The 14,655-nt window shown below is 39.5% G+C and overlaps 4 protein-coding genes and 1 non-coding gene across 7 annotated transcripts; 1 reads left to right on the top strand and 4 right to left on the bottom strand.

The window, feature by feature from the left end:
• Nucleotides 1–1,457: 1,457 nt before the first annotated feature.
• LOC127240741 (uncharacterized) lies at nucleotides 1,458–3,113 on the bottom strand. Its single transcript, XM_051259574.1, has one exon. It carries the CDS (start codon nucleotides 3,111–3,113, stop codon nucleotides 1,458–1,460), a length of 1,656 nt encoding a protein of 551 aa, XP_051115531.1.
• Nucleotides 3,114–4,357: 1,244 nt separating this feature from the next.
• TRNAL-AAG (transfer RNA leucine (anticodon AAG)) lies at nucleotides 4,358–4,438 on the bottom strand. Its single transcript has one exon. It is a non-coding gene; the product is annotated as a tRNA-Leu (tRNA).
• A 409-nt stretch (nucleotides 4,439–4,847) lies between these two features.
• Nucleotides 4,848–8,010, bottom strand: LOC127240128 (prohibitin-2, mitochondrial-like). Its single transcript, XM_051258612.1, has 7 exons — nucleotides 8,006–8,010; nucleotides 7,502–7,574; nucleotides 6,661–6,821; nucleotides 5,918–6,034; nucleotides 5,471–5,641; nucleotides 5,121–5,333; nucleotides 4,848–5,037 (listed from the first exon to the last, which is right to left on the bottom strand). Exons 2-7 carry the CDS (start codon nucleotides 7,509–7,511, stop codon nucleotides 4,867–4,869), a joined length of 843 nt encoding a protein of 280 aa, XP_051114569.1. The 5' UTR covers nucleotides 7,512–7,574; nucleotides 8,006–8,010; the 3' UTR covers nucleotides 4,848–4,866.
• On the bottom strand, nucleotides 6,781–9,857 carry LOC127240127 (protein HOTHEAD-like). Of its 3 annotated transcripts, XM_051258610.1 has the most exons (5): nucleotides 9,743–9,857; nucleotides 9,004–9,648; nucleotides 8,006–8,906; nucleotides 7,502–7,574; nucleotides 6,781–6,821 (listed from the first exon to the last, which is right to left on the bottom strand). In XM_051258610.1, exons 1-4 carry the CDS (start codon nucleotides 9,840–9,842, stop codon nucleotides 7,538–7,540), a joined length of 1,683 nt encoding a protein of 560 aa, XP_051114567.1. In that variant the 5' UTR covers nucleotides 9,843–9,857; the 3' UTR covers nucleotides 6,781–6,821; nucleotides 7,502–7,537. The 3 variants fall into 3 exon arrangements, with proteins under 3 accessions (XP_051114567.1, XP_051114568.1, XP_051114566.1); XM_051258611.1 differs by lacking the exons at nucleotides 6,781–6,821; nucleotides 7,502–7,574 and having other exon boundaries at nucleotides 7,796–8,909; XM_051258609.1 differs by lacking the exons at nucleotides 6,781–6,821; nucleotides 7,502–7,574 and having other exon boundaries at nucleotides 7,796–8,906.
• A 1,582-nt stretch (nucleotides 9,858–11,439) lies between these two features.
• On the top strand, nucleotides 11,440–14,074 carry LOC127240205 (calcium-dependent protein kinase 26-like). Its single transcript, XM_051258747.1, has 5 exons — nucleotides 11,440–11,576; nucleotides 12,070–12,798; nucleotides 12,938–13,234; nucleotides 13,309–13,683; nucleotides 13,809–14,074. Exons 2-5 carry the CDS (start codon nucleotides 12,210–12,212, stop codon nucleotides 14,072–14,074), a joined length of 1,527 nt encoding a protein of 508 aa, XP_051114704.1. The 5' UTR covers nucleotides 11,440–11,576; nucleotides 12,070–12,209.
• The last annotated feature ends 581 nt before the right edge of the window (nucleotides 14,075–14,655 follow it).

The following is a 14,655-nucleotide window of genomic DNA, read 5'->3' as shown; positions in this document are numbered from 1 at the left end:
ACATCATCAAATGGTGTGTTTAACTAATATGTGACAAATTTCCAACCATTAGTTAGTTAATTACATCATCATTAATTAACTAATTGGTCATCCTTTGTAATTGCTCAATTAACCAAATTGAATTAATTATTTCATTATGCACAATATATTTTTATTTTTGAAAAATTAGTTTTTATCAATTATCCAAATTCATTTATCCAACATAGTAAAAAATATTCAAAATAAAATAAATAAAAGGATTTAAAACAATTATGGCGGATATCATGCCTATAGAAATCAAGTCAAGTTTAACGGTAAAAATCTATTCACGAAATACTTTTTACTATTATTTTTAGAATTTTCAAAAAACAAATAAACACAATTATCCAACGTGCATATTTCCATCAATTCTATTACAAGACAATTTTATATGTTTTTCTTTTCTTAAGAAGATGCTAATAACAAAATAAAGTTGACCTAATCATTTTTTATTTCCGTAATTTTTGGTTTCCTTCATGTAGGATACTCTTAAGGATGATAATACCACATTTTGTCAATAAAAATTTGATCTTGTCCGTATCTTCTACTTTAAGTAGTCAATCTATACAACTGTAATCTAAATTAACACTTCAGGTTATTGAACGGTACATAGTTAAATTAAATACATATATTCAGAAAATGAAAATATTATTAGTAGTGATTATCTTGGAGATAGCATCAAAATTGGATCAATGTGCAATATTTGTCTTCAATTTGGGCCTTAGCATGGCAGCCCATCCAAACAAACGCGTCCATTATAAAAGCCCAAACAAACTACAAATTTAGAGGAGTGCTTATTAAATAATTCTTTTAAAAAAACAAGCTGGTATGTCAGTTATTCGATCCCGAGTATATTCTTGTCGCCAATTTAACTAATTATCTGTAATTTTCTTTACGGGTGTATTTGTTCAAGGGATTTTGCCAAAAATTTACTATCTATTCAAAAAAAATATTTCTCTAAAAATATTACATCAAACATCTATTTTTATTTTCTATATTATTATAAAAATTAATTTTACATTGTCAACACCTATTTATATTTAGATCAATCATACAATTATTTTAATTTAAAATTTTTACTATTTAATCACATTTCATAACTTAATCACCTGTTCTTCAAAAGACAAAAGTCGTCCACTCCAAAGTATGAGAGCTACAAAAAAACAAAAGCAAAAATTATTTTTTCACATTCAATATCATAATTATCAATCTCATAAAAAAAAAAAATTATTAATTTTGTCTCATTCAAATTTTTTATTAATTTTAATTTCAAAATAATTGATTAAGACTGAACATGAATACAACCGTCCAATTTTATTAACTATTTTAAAACTAAAATTGATAAATTTTTATTTAAATAAAATCAAAATTAATAAAAAGATTTAAATAAGTTGATAATTAAGAAATCACCATCGTCGTCGTCATTTCATTTCCCAAAATCAGACCTCTACAGTGGACTGATCAATGGCAGTGTAACGCCACCGCTCTTTCTCCATAAAATCGGCGTCCAAAAACTTGGCAACGAATCTCCAAACTTTATACACATCCTCAAAATTATTCATCATTCCAACCCAAATCGAAGCCGCCCACAGCCCCCCTTTCTTCTTCCTCCTCATTTTCTTCTTCTTCTTCTTCTTCTCCGACTTCAACCACACGTTCTCCAAGAACCCTATTGTCAGGGAAACGTTGTTCCGCCCGGCTAGCTTCTGCACCAAATTCGGGTCGACCCGTTCCCCTTTCCAGTCGTGCACGTTGAAGGCGATGGCGGGGCCTCTGTCGAGCATAATTCTGGGACCCAGGATGGTCACCAGGGCCTGCCCCTTCCCAGAATGTGGGTGCTGTAGACTGAGCAGTGCGTTCACCAGCCAGTTCACCAGGCACCTAACCCTAACGCTGATCAGAATCAGGCCCAGCCTGTCCGCGTGGTCCAGGCCCCGGAATTCGATTTCCTTGCTGCCCATTTCTACTATCTCAGACGTTAGCAATGGCAGGGGCAGGGACTTGGGGTCATTATTAGTGGTGAGTGCAGGGGTAATGCTTACGATTCCCATGGTGGTGGAGGATGGATTGAGAAGTGGGACAGTGGATTTTTTTATGAACAGGGAGCAGAATCCAGATGGGTTTTGTCCGAAGATTTTGAAGAATGAGCAGATGAGGAAATCGGGCTGGAAAAGGGAGAGGCCTAGGGTTTCCATGTCCTTGGCTCCTAAAGCACAGGCATCAAGCAGAACATGCCAACCGTTTTCCCTGGCCAGGTTCATCCACTGGTAGGAGTATCTTGATCCAGACATTCTGGATTGGAGTGGGAAGACAAACAGGCCCCTGTTTTTGGGCTTGCTCTTTTTGACAATGACTTTTCTTAGTTTTCCAGAATTGACTCTCAGGTTAGGCCATGAGAACACAGCTGATTGAGCTCTGGCTCCTCGTTTCTTGGAGCTTTCGATCATGGCTTGCACGGCTTCGTTCTCGTAGTCGTACATGGTGAGAAGCTCTTGATTGGAGTGGAAAGGGTAAGCATCTGCCAGGAGCTTGAATGCTGTTGATTGGTTGGCTGTGAACACTAACCAGTAATCCTCTTCAAACACATTCATGTATCTCATGATTCGTTTTCGCACCAGCCTTTGGAATTCTGATTCTTGGCAGCTTCTATTGATCAGGTAAGAATTCAAGTTCTCTGAGCTGTATGAGATGTCGAAGAAGGGGGCGGCGTCTGCAGCACTTGATGATGATGAGGCAGTTTCGGAATATGGCACCGAGCCGTAAAGTTGGGAGTATGAAAACAGCCCGTGGCCGGTATAGTCGAGACAGACATGGTTTGCCAGATGACTATACTCCAAGGCTCGAATATGGTCTGCAAGGACGGTGTTTGAGTAGCTCGGGATTGCATTGTTCAGGCTGGTGAACATCTCTTGCAATGACGGGAGGGATTCATGGTTGGTGAAATAGGTATTTGGTTGGATGGAGGAGAGTATGGCTGAATTAAAGTCTTGGCGAGGATCGGTCCCGGAGTTGGGAGGGGAGCTATGGGGCAGAGGCTTTACCCAGCAAGAGCTGAGGCAGGATTTGGATGCCTCTTTGATGCAATTTGGTTGCATGATTTGCTTTCAGTTTCTCCTACACTCATAATGCTTGGTAAGCCTTATTCAACTTGACATTCTCTTGTTCCATACAATCATCTGCTGCATACCTAACCCTGTTTATACCCTTGCAGACACAGCAGGTTATTTTTATGTGATGGACCAGGCAGTTTGTCTGATGGTGAACTTAGGTTGACTCAGTCATTCACCAAAATGTCAGGATCTTTGGCTTATACCTTTAACCCTCTTGAATTTTCCTTCCATGAGACATTTCTACTCAACCATTAATGTGTTCCCAGTCAAACATGAACTTGTGATGATGTGAGTGTAGCTACAAGCCTACAAGTATAAGGGATAAAAGAGGATGTGCATATGATTGCATATTAGTGGCTCAAGATCAAAGAGGTAATGGACAAGCAGAAAAGGGCAAAGGCGAGAACCTCCAGAGCGGCGGGCACCATCATGGGTAGCCAACCTTTCATCAACATGCCTAGCTCCAAAGTTAAGTGTATAGTTAAGAAAACTAGTTGAGGCAAGTAGTTTTCAATTGAGTGTTTTTTACCTTTGCCCCCATAAAAAGCAAATAATGGGCATCTACTGTTTTTTTTTTCTCAAGAATACCAAGAATGTGTAAGACAATAAGATTATATGTGGCATTTACTGTAATTTGCAAATTAGGCACAGTAAGACTTTGCCTCAGGGAAAGGCTATTGAACAGACAGCATTGTGATGCTACGACTACACATCCAACCAACCAACCAATTAAATGTCATGGTGCAAAAGGCATCCATTTTCAAACTGCCACGAAGATTATCTAAGCTTGAAATAACAAGGAAAATGACACCTATGGTTCACAGTTCACACTCGGAAAGAATGGTGTGGACTTGTGAGAAGACTAGAAGGGACAACCGTGGCATATATATTATGTAAAAACTTTTGAATTGGAGTTGTGTCCCTACTACTTCTGTAGTACGAAATAGGAAGTTTATCAAGATTGTTGGTTTAAGGACCATTGGGACAACTGTACCTGAGTGCCTGTGTCTTATATGCAAAGTATTCTACATGGAAACAGAACCCTAATAGGCTAATACTTCTGTAGGACGAAATAGGAAGGTTATCAGGATTGTTTGTTGAAGAACCATTGAGACATCTGTACCTGACTGCCTGTGTGTTATATGCAAAGTATTCTACATGGAAACAGAGATAGGAAAGGCAAGATAAGAACCCTAAAAAAAGATAGGAAAACCGAAAAAATATATAGATGTTGAGAGTGGGATTCGAACCCACGCCCTTTCGGACCAGAACCTTAATCTGGCGCCTTAGACCAACTCGGCCATCTCAACTTTTGTTATTAATCATTGTTTTATTTAATAAAATCTATTTAACGAGGTCTAAGTCGGGTATGTTGTCTGGAAAGGGGAAGAAGATGATAGATAGGAGTTATTACAGATTTCACATGCTTCTCTTATATTGCTATATGGTATTTATCCTAACAAGTGCATGAAACTCTCCACTCGTTTTCTGGATGAATATATGAGGACATGGCATGGCATATTGGCATGTATAACTAAATCTATTTAGATGTGATTCTGAGACAAATCTTGACAATTAAGAGAAGAGTATTCTTGATTATAAAGTTTGTTCCATGCCTTCTAGTTTCGCAGTAATATGCACTTAAGCCCTAGTGGTCATAAGCATCAAAATTTCAGATAAAAAGAACGTAAGAATCCATGTATGTCAAAAAGCCAGAAAAGAAGAGGTGTCTGAAGGCTCACATACCCTTAACGTCGAGCATCAGATCATCCGCGTTCAGTATTACTCGGTTCTGAGACTTGGCCACACTTTCCGCAATTTCCTTTGAAGCTTCAATCTTCCTTAAAGAGATGAATGATTGGTTATTACCAATTGCTTTTCCTATCAGCACAGCACTTTGAGCTTCCCCCTACAGTCGCAACAGAAGGTTGGAAAAATTAGGTAAGAGGGTTTGCAAAAACATAATGGAATTTGACTTGGAAAACCTCAAACCTTAGCTTTGATAATAGCACTCTTCTTCTCTTGCTCAGCTTTCTCCACAATATACATGGCCCTCTCGACTTCCTGTGCAGCAATCTGCTTCGCTTCAATAGCTGCATTAAATTCCGTACCAAAGGAAATATCTGTGATGGAGACATCATCTACTTCAATGTAGAAGGATGAAGCCTTTTCCGCTAACAGGGTGCAAATGTCCTTACTAACAGTCTGCACTAGCAATAACCATTAAGCATCAATTCCAAGTTGAGGACTTCTACTTCCATAAATATATATTCTTACCAGTAGTAACTCAGGAAAAAAAGTAGGGATACACATATATTAGCTTGCAAATGTTTTAATGTCACCTCTCTCTGTGTCACTAGTTGGCTTGCATTGTACTTTGCTACAGTACCCCGAAGAGTTTCTTGAACAATAGAGGGGAAGACTACTTCATCGTACTTTTCCCCAAGACGGCGGTAGAGTGATGCTAAGTAAGTTAAGTCAGGACGTGCAAGAACTCGAAGACTGATTTCAACCTGCTTGGCATAATGGGAAGGTCCAAACATAACCATATGATCATTGTTATACTACTGCAAAATGATCAAAACATGAACAAGTCTTTTCTAACTTCTTAGCTCATTTGAAATCATGGAGACTGTAATATAATTAAGTGGAACAAAAACTCAAAAGTGACATTTTCTTTTGTCACTCATCTAAAAGCAATTTAAGAAATTTTGATTTTTTCCCGAGGTTGGTGTGTAGAATTATGCAAACATGGGAAAAGGGAAAATTGTAACAATGAGACAGATTACCATTTGTAGATCCTGAGTTCCTGCCGTGCCCTTAAAAAGATGAGGGCGTGCACGGACGTCGAAGGTAATAGGCCATTCAAGATAGGGAAAGGTAAAATGCGTTCCTTCTGCATAAACCTGCAGAAATCTATGTTCTGTAACATATGAATGAGAATTTAACTACTGAAAATGCCAATTTAAATCGGGTACCATTACGACACATTTTTATTTCATGGCAATGTGAAATAACTATTGCACTACATAGTAGTAACAACTGGTTCAGGAAAAGAGTTTCACCTCAAAAGCAAATTATAGGACGGTGGTGTATGGCTTTCTGCTCCAACCAATACACTCCTTGCTTATAAGATAATGGGTAATTAACATAGAGTTTTTAATGACATTCTGGTACATCAACTATTACTTGCAAAACAAATGCATGCTTTGAAGATTGATTAAAATCAAGCAAACTTTTATATTTATCAGACATTCTGAATTTGTGTTATATACATTCATGACAGTAGAAGAATGAAACCTTGAAAGTTCTACAAGTATGAAGCAGGGAAAAGAAATACACACACATGACAATCCACGCCAGCTTAGTAAACTAAAGTTCTGTAAGTATGTAATGGGAAGGGATCATATACACACAAGACAACGCATGTTGACATACAAGCACATTTCTGTAATGGAAAAGTCTAACAGGTCTTAGGGATATAATAACATAAAAACAAGTACAGAGAAAATGAGAAGTATAAATGTTTTACTTTCTGCTTTGTCCCAGTGATGCGATTGAATTTCAGGGCTCTATGGCCTTCATCGACATTGAAGTAAGTTTTCCTAATAGTTTGAACTACAGCAACAGCAATAGTGGCAATCTTGATCACGTCCCATTTTGGAAACAACCTCCCCTTGACTTTTTCAGCATCTGAGGACAGAAACTTATTGTTATTAGCCTATACCTTATTTGGCTTCAGAGGCAGAAGAAAATTATAATCTCATAAGATATCAATAACTAGTGTCAAACAAAATATCATGCATCCTTCTCTTTTTCACAATAGAGAAAGCAAGTGATAATGTTTTGCACCAGCAGAATAGATAATTAAGTACATAATCTAGTGCTAGATAAATAGTCATATAATCTCATTTCCAATTTAATCCAACATACTCAGCCACTGTTTGGTGTCCTTCAAGCCGATAGACTTGAAACGACATAGTATAACAGTAATATAGCCAATTTATGATTAACAGAGACCCTAGTTAAAAACACAGAATGTAGAGAAACGGTTCTAGAAGCAAATGTTCTCAACTTTTGTACATGAAAAGGTTCCACACATGGACTACAGAAGATACAGGAATTAGCACCATCAAGTTCAATATTTATTTTACACAATCATCAGTTTATCAGCATATCATCCATAAAACAAATCCACATAAATAATCATTTTATACCAATACCGTACATCAATCTATAATATAAAGGAACTACATCCTGTACGCTCCAAATTACGAAAAATCACAGCAAAAGAAGCGAACATCGCACGCGATAGATGTAAATGTTGGTAGGTGTAAGCACAAACATGTAGCTTAACAGAAAATTAAAGTTACCTAGAACCATGCTGCTGGAAGAAGAGAAATGAAGTACTAAGAGCTTCTGAAGATTCGAAGTCCCGCGCAATGACTGCGAGAAATGGCATCACACTGAACACGATGAGTATTTATAACAGAAAAACTGCAACTAAGCTCTGCTCCGGTGTTAACGGACTACTGAACCGAGAAACACGTAATACGAGCTTAGTCCTTAATTTCTGTAAAATTGCGTTTTCACCCCTTAATTAACTTTGAAGTCCAGTAATTCCCAAATTTGAATATATGTAACTGAATAATATAGATAGACTCATTGTATTGTTGAATTAATATATATATATATATATATATTACATTACATGTATGCATTTGATTCCAAGGGGCAGCACGCACATACATTATGCATATTAATTGCCTAAAAGCTTTCAACAAAAAGTAGTTGATATTCAATTATTTATATATTCATATCTTCACTTTCTAAAGCTTTTCTGACGCCTCTCCTGCAATATCTTCACTCCCATGTACCTTCCGAGCATCATTACGGTGGCCTGAGGATTAGTTCCGGGGGAGTGTTTAAAGGTGGAGCCGTCGATGACTCGGAGCGCGTCGACGCCGATGACTCTGTACTGAGAGTCGACCACTTTCTCGATCTGGCAACCGCCGTGGTAATGCCAGATTGTCATCACCGTGTCCTTGCAGAACTGCTCCAGCGAAGTCGACACATTCTCGTGCTTCGGCCGCAGGTTCACCGGAGCGTTGGCGGTTATCTGGAGGAGCACCGGAACCGGTAGGTAGTCGTATCGGAAGGTCGAGAAAGCCTTCGACTCGATTACCTTCTCGATCACTTCCATTCCTTCGACGCATCTCCGGAGGTCCTCTGGATCCTCGAAGTAATTGAACGTCACCGACGGATTTTCCGATGGATCCTTTGATTTCAGGCGCAGCTCGCCGGTGGAGACTGGCCCCAAGGTTTTCTCCAGGATGAATCCTCCACTTAACGCCGCCGGCTCCGCCGATTCTAGGATGTGTTTGCTTGCCTCGGTGGAAAATTTGGAGAAATCACCAACTGGAAGTCCGGCGGAGAAGAGTTCTCCGCTGGCGGCTTCGATGAAGCTTCCGTAGCGCGTAACTCCGACTACCTGAATCAACGAAACCTCCACCGGAGACGGCGACGGAACGAAGACGGCGTTCATTGGGTTGTCTGACATGCCCTGGCCCACAAACGGCTGATCCAAAACCACTGTTATGTTTTGGGCCTTGAGTTGGCCCATTGGGCCGATTCCACTTAACATAAGCAGTGTTGGGCTTCCGAGAGCCCCGGCTGATATAATTATCTCAGTTTTCGGCCCATGTTTTAAATACGCTTTGTGCCTTTTTCCTAATGCGTCTGTGAACACCACTCCGTACGCTAATGGCTTCTTTTTACCTGCTTCATTAAAAAAAAATATATATATATATAGAAGTAAATTTTAATAAAATTGAAATTTAAAATGTTCAAAAAAAAAAAAAAAAAAAAGAAAAACCTTTTCGTCGGAAGAGTATTTTTTGGACAGAGGCGTGCAATAGAACTTTAAGCTTCTTTTGATTGGCGTATTTCAGGAGATCCGCCGCCGTGTGCCGCCGCATGTCGCCGTCGAAAATGGTGCCGCCGACCTTAGTCCCCTGCAAATGATCGTACGTGAAGCCATTAAAAGGGTGAACGCCGACCTCCAACAGCCCATCCTTCACCGCCGACTGCCACTCCTTCATCGGCGGCTGGAACGCCACCATCCTCTCCACCCACCGGTAAGACTCGTTCACCAGCCCGCCGTCCCACCCGGCGGCGCCGACGTAGTGCGGCGGCGCGCGCGAGTAGAATCCGGCGTTGAGGCAGCTCCCGCCGCCGAGCACGCGCGCGCGTGCGCTGATGACGCCGTCCTCGGAGACGAACTGCTGCGCCGGCGACGACGGCGAGAGGTCGGCCAGCGCCTTCCCGAAGGCGGCGAGGTCGGTGATGTTGGCGTTGCCGTACGGTGAGCCGCCGCGCTCGAGGAGGAGGACGGAGGCCTTCTCTGAGAGGGTCGCCGCTAATGGGCAGCCGGCGGTGCCGCCGCCGACGATGATGTAGTCGTAGTGAGAGCGCGGCGGCGCTGACGTAGCGTCAAACATGAAGCTGCTGTAATTCGGATCTAAACAACAAAAGATTTATAATGTAATATAATCCTTAAAAAAATCACAACTTAATAAAATCAAATTACATTATAACAATGGAATTTAAATTACCTTTCAGGCGATCATCGTCAGATAATGAAGAGACAAATTGATCAAGGAAAATCAGAATGCCAACTACAACACCAAGTAATCTCCAAAAACCACCCACCATTGTTGTATCAATGAAATTGGGATCATCCAAGGGCAGTGATATGTAAACACTCCTGCACATATATATATATATATAGATATATGTGTATGTATGTTTGACAGCCAGGTGGAAGCATACACCATGAGACAAATGCCTTGCATGCATGAACACATCATCGTGTAATAAATACAATAAAATAAAGGCATCTTACTATCTGCCTGCGATCTAACTCACACCACTTAGAATTAAAAACCAGTCTTGGCTGGATCTGCGTTTCTGTTATGTATTTATGATTTCCATCGGCAGGAAGGAGGAGGAGGAGGAATTGGGCTGGGCCCAGAGGTTTTCTAGAAGCCCCATTCATACATAGCCCACACAAATTTATCAAGGAACAATGTATGTATGGAATTATAGAATTTAAATAGTAACAAATGATATTTGATTTAATATTTATAAATAAAAAAAATATTTAATGGAATATTTTACTATGGATAAATAATAATAATAAAATTTCTAAAACTATATATATATATAAATAAAATACGTCGAAATTGCAATATAATACTATAAAATATTTCTAGTATCAATACGTACACCTTATGTTGTAGTGATTAGGCCCATTGGGCCTTTGGACCAAAGGCCCACAACGATATTTATCAAGTGCTAGTTTTTCTTGTTTTTTTTACAACAATAATTTTGTATTCTATATTTTACACTGTCTTCAATCTTAGTCAACTTCACAATCTTGATTATATTTAATAATAAAGTATGTATATATATATTGCCCAACTCGTGCACTTTCCCGAATACATGCATCATGAATATATCTAGAAAAACGTCCACGTCATCAGTACACGGCATACAGCTGGCATGGCATGTCTCCCAATGACAACTTACAATATTTTTCTAGATAAACAATCATTAATTTAATTTTTAGTGGAATATGATTGGTCGACAGGAATCACACCAAAGTGGGGCGACGCAGCAGAACCGAACACGTCCAGCCACTAAATGTAGTCCACGTGGCACCAATCAGGCTTCATTGGATACACGGTATACTCCGGTTTATTTTTTGGCGACAATAATGAAACCATTTGCATGTTTAGCTTACAAAGAAATACTACCGTTTCATATACCGTGCCTCCTACACTGTAAATATTATATTTTAAAAGAAATATAATTAATAAATAATTAAAAATATATTAGTGAAAATAATTATCATATAATAAAAATAATTATACATTAAAATTAAGATAATTAATTAATTTAATTAAAATAAAAAAAAAAATTTAAAAATTTAAAATGAGATTAAAGTGTGTGACTGACAGAAACAGCGCGATATGGTAGGTGGACGGAGAGAGTAATAATAAATTCAGAATTACAAAATAAAATGATACATATGCTAAATATTGTATTTTTATTTTTTTTTGGAAATTAAAATCTTGCATTTACCAAATACAAATATAAAAACTAAAGTAGCACGAATCACACCCGGCGCACGACTTAATGATTTCAAAAATAAATTAGAAGTATAATGATTAAATAGTGTAATGCGTTATTGAATAATTAAGGAAAGGTCGTTGAAATTACAATCTTGTCCTTCGGAGGACAGTTTGAAAATACATTGAAGAAATCTCTTGGCAACTGTACGGTGGAGTTTGAAAATTGAAAAGAACAGCTGTTTCGGTTGTGGCTTCGGGATTTAAGCAACGGACCGCGTACTCGCTCGTCTCGTCGTCTTCAGCTTCTCTCCAGGTAACTAACTAATCGTCGCTTTTATGCGTAAATATCCGTGGCGTTGAAAAATGCAGGCTTAATTTTTGTTCCAAATCAGCGATTTTCAAATTTTGAGGTGGAAATGGACTTTTTTGTGATGGATTGATTTCTTCCGGAATTGAAGTACTGGATTTGTTCTTAATGAGAAAGCGATGGATTGTCTGGAAATTATTACCAACAATTAAAAGAAAAATGGTTTTTTAATGCGTTGTTTGGGGGCTCTACGTTTTTGTTTGATGAGAGGAAACATAGTTTGGCCTTTCTGTTTTCTGTCTTTTAGGTATATTCTCGAAGTACGTTGTCTAGATGGGTTGGTCTTAGGTTTTATACAAATTTAAAAACTTGCAAACATTTTAGTTTCTACAATCAAACCCTGAGAAGGAAGAGGGGAAGTTCAAAATTATTGAAGTGTTTTTCAGTGCAAGTTTACAGAGCTGTGGAATCTGAGATTTTGTTTTTCTTGTGTAATTAGGGCAAAAGATTGCCCCTTTAGTTTGCTGGGAGGGGCAGTAATTATCAAGAAGAGTTTAGTGATGAACTTGTTTCTCCAAGCTGGATAATATTTACCATCGTCATCGATTTGATCTTGTCCGGAGGTATTGGTGCAGTGATATGGAAATGATCTATGGGGATGAAGTGTGCAGAGCTTTGATACATACATGTATCTGTTTCAAGTCTTCAGACTTAAACAGCACAATCCTGGATTCAACTCAGACTGCTAATTTTAAAGAGAGGTATGTTCTTGGCGATCAGCTCGGTTGGGGAAGATTCGGCATCATTAGGGAGTGCTCGGATAAGCTGACCGGAGAGGTTTTGGCTTGCAAATCGATCTCCAAAGAGAGATTAGTTACAGAGGAGGACGTGCGAAGTGTGAAGCGCGAGATTGAGATACTGACGAAGCTATCGGGGCATGAAAACGTCGTGGATCTTAAGGCAGTGTACGAGGATGAAGATTACGTGCATCTTTTAATGGAGCTTTGCGCCGGCGGGGAGCTTTTTCATTGGATAGAGAAGCGCGGGAGATTGTCCGAGCAGGAGGCACATATTATCTTCAAACAGCTGATGGAGGTCATAATGTATTGTCATGATAAAGGCATTGTGCATAGAGATTTGAAGCCCGAGAACATACTCCTTGTGTCGAAGGCTTCGATTTCGCCTATCAAGCTGGCTGACTTCGGTCTTGCGACTCATGTCGAACCGGGTAAGGTTTATTTATATTTGGAGCTCATGTCGGGAAATGTTCGAATCCTAAGTACCCGTAATAACGAACTTGCAAAATGGATCTTGGTTGCTCAAGATCTTTGGACTCTACGAAACTGAGTGTTGTTCTTTGTTAACAGGACAGATGCTAAAGGGGACTGTGGGAAGTCCATTTTACATTGCTCCTGAAGTTTTGGCCGGAAACTACGATCAGGCGGCGGATGTTTGGAGCGCCGGAGTCATACTATATATCATGCTCAGCGGAATTCCTCCGTTCTGGGGGAAGACCAAATCGGCGATTTTTGATGCAGTTCGCGCGGCGAATCTGTGCTTCCACTCTGATCTTTGGAGTTGCATTTCAGAATCAGCCAAGGACTTGATTGCAGGAATGCTGTCTTTTGACCGTTCGAAACGACTAACGGCTACTCAAGTCTTGGGTAAGAACACGGGATATTCTCTGTAATGAATGCTTCAGAATTGTGTAGCGATAATCTTGGATCGTACTTTGCAGCTCATCCGTGGACGAGGGATACGGAACATAGTAGTCAAGAACCGTGCAGGCAGTACGATCTCCGGCATCCACAGCTGGATTTGATGGATGGCTGTTCCTTCTCTAACCTGATTGCTGCTCGAGGAGAGGACTTGAGTTTTCACGATGGATCGCCTCTTGCTGTGAATAGCAACCGAGAAAGTTCTCCTGTTTTCTCATGTACATCTTCGTTTTCATCTGCTGTAGCAAAGAGCGCGCCTTCCTCGGTGCCGGAATTCTCGTCTCCAATCCCTTCAATTCTAAGCTTCACATTTTTTAGCCCCATCCTATCACTTGAATCAAGTGGCAAATCCTTGAGTTTCGAGACCAAAATGTTGTCCATTGATGATGATGGAGGTATTCTTCTGTGCTCTGAAATGCCCCTTTGCAGAACTCATAGTTATGTATCCAATCTAGTTTCTCTACACATACAAGTACGTATTTTGATTCTTGATCGATGGGGGTTTCACTTCCATATGCAGATCCAGGTATAAGAAAGCTCATACTTACCCCCGAGCCTGGTCGCCCCATCGAGCACAAGTCGGATGACAGGGCAGAAGTTCATTCAAAAGCATCAGCAAGCGTTTCAAATGCCACGATGAGCTTGCAGAGCAAGAGGAACCTCACAATAGGGGTTGGCGAGCTCGACCATTTGGATGTCATAGCTACGGCTGCATCAGTTAGCCGTTGGGCATCCCTAACGCAGATTTCGAGCACAACCTCGCTGAGATCCTCCCTTGTCTGCTAAAGGATCAAAGTGAGAAGAATCCTTCTTTAAACATAAAAGAAAAATTAACCTTATTGTGTCACCACATAGAATGGCTGCCATTGTTTGAGTAACATAGGAAATGTTTGTGTACTAAAAAGGACCTGGACAGATTTATAATCTTGAAGAAGCGACCAAGCCTTGTCAATATAACTTTAATTCCCATCTAAATACATTCTTGATTTTTCCTGAATAACTTTCTTACTTCCTTTTTGTATACTCTTATAATGTAGCAATTAACCCGATATTAATTGACTGAGTACACTCCAACTATCAGCAATACTTAACACGACTAACCCATCTGAAAATAATAGAGACAGGTTATCGATCAAAGCTTACCATATAGTATTCCTTAAACATTGCAGAAGCTAATAGAGACTGATGACGGCACAGCAGTTTCCCCTATTGGAATAGGACACATCCTCTCATGACATCACCAGCTGAAAGCACATTTTTAAAACAAGATGAATAAGTTACTTTTGAACAAAATGTGCATATTTAGAACCAGCAAGCTCCAAAAGTGAGGAAGCAAATTATGTTCTCAAGCGATATTTTGCTCGCCA

Source organism: Andrographis paniculata, unplaced genomic scaffold (assembly GCF_009805555.1).
Source record: "Andrographis paniculata isolate CXL003 unplaced genomic scaffold, ASM980555v1 Contig79END, whole genome shotgun sequence".
NCBI classification, from domain to species: Eukaryota; Viridiplantae; Streptophyta; class Magnoliopsida; order Lamiales; family Acanthaceae; genus Andrographis; species Andrographis paniculata.
The sequence above is the reverse complement of the archived record's forward strand: the minus strand, read 5'-3'. Positions and strand labels throughout refer to the sequence as shown.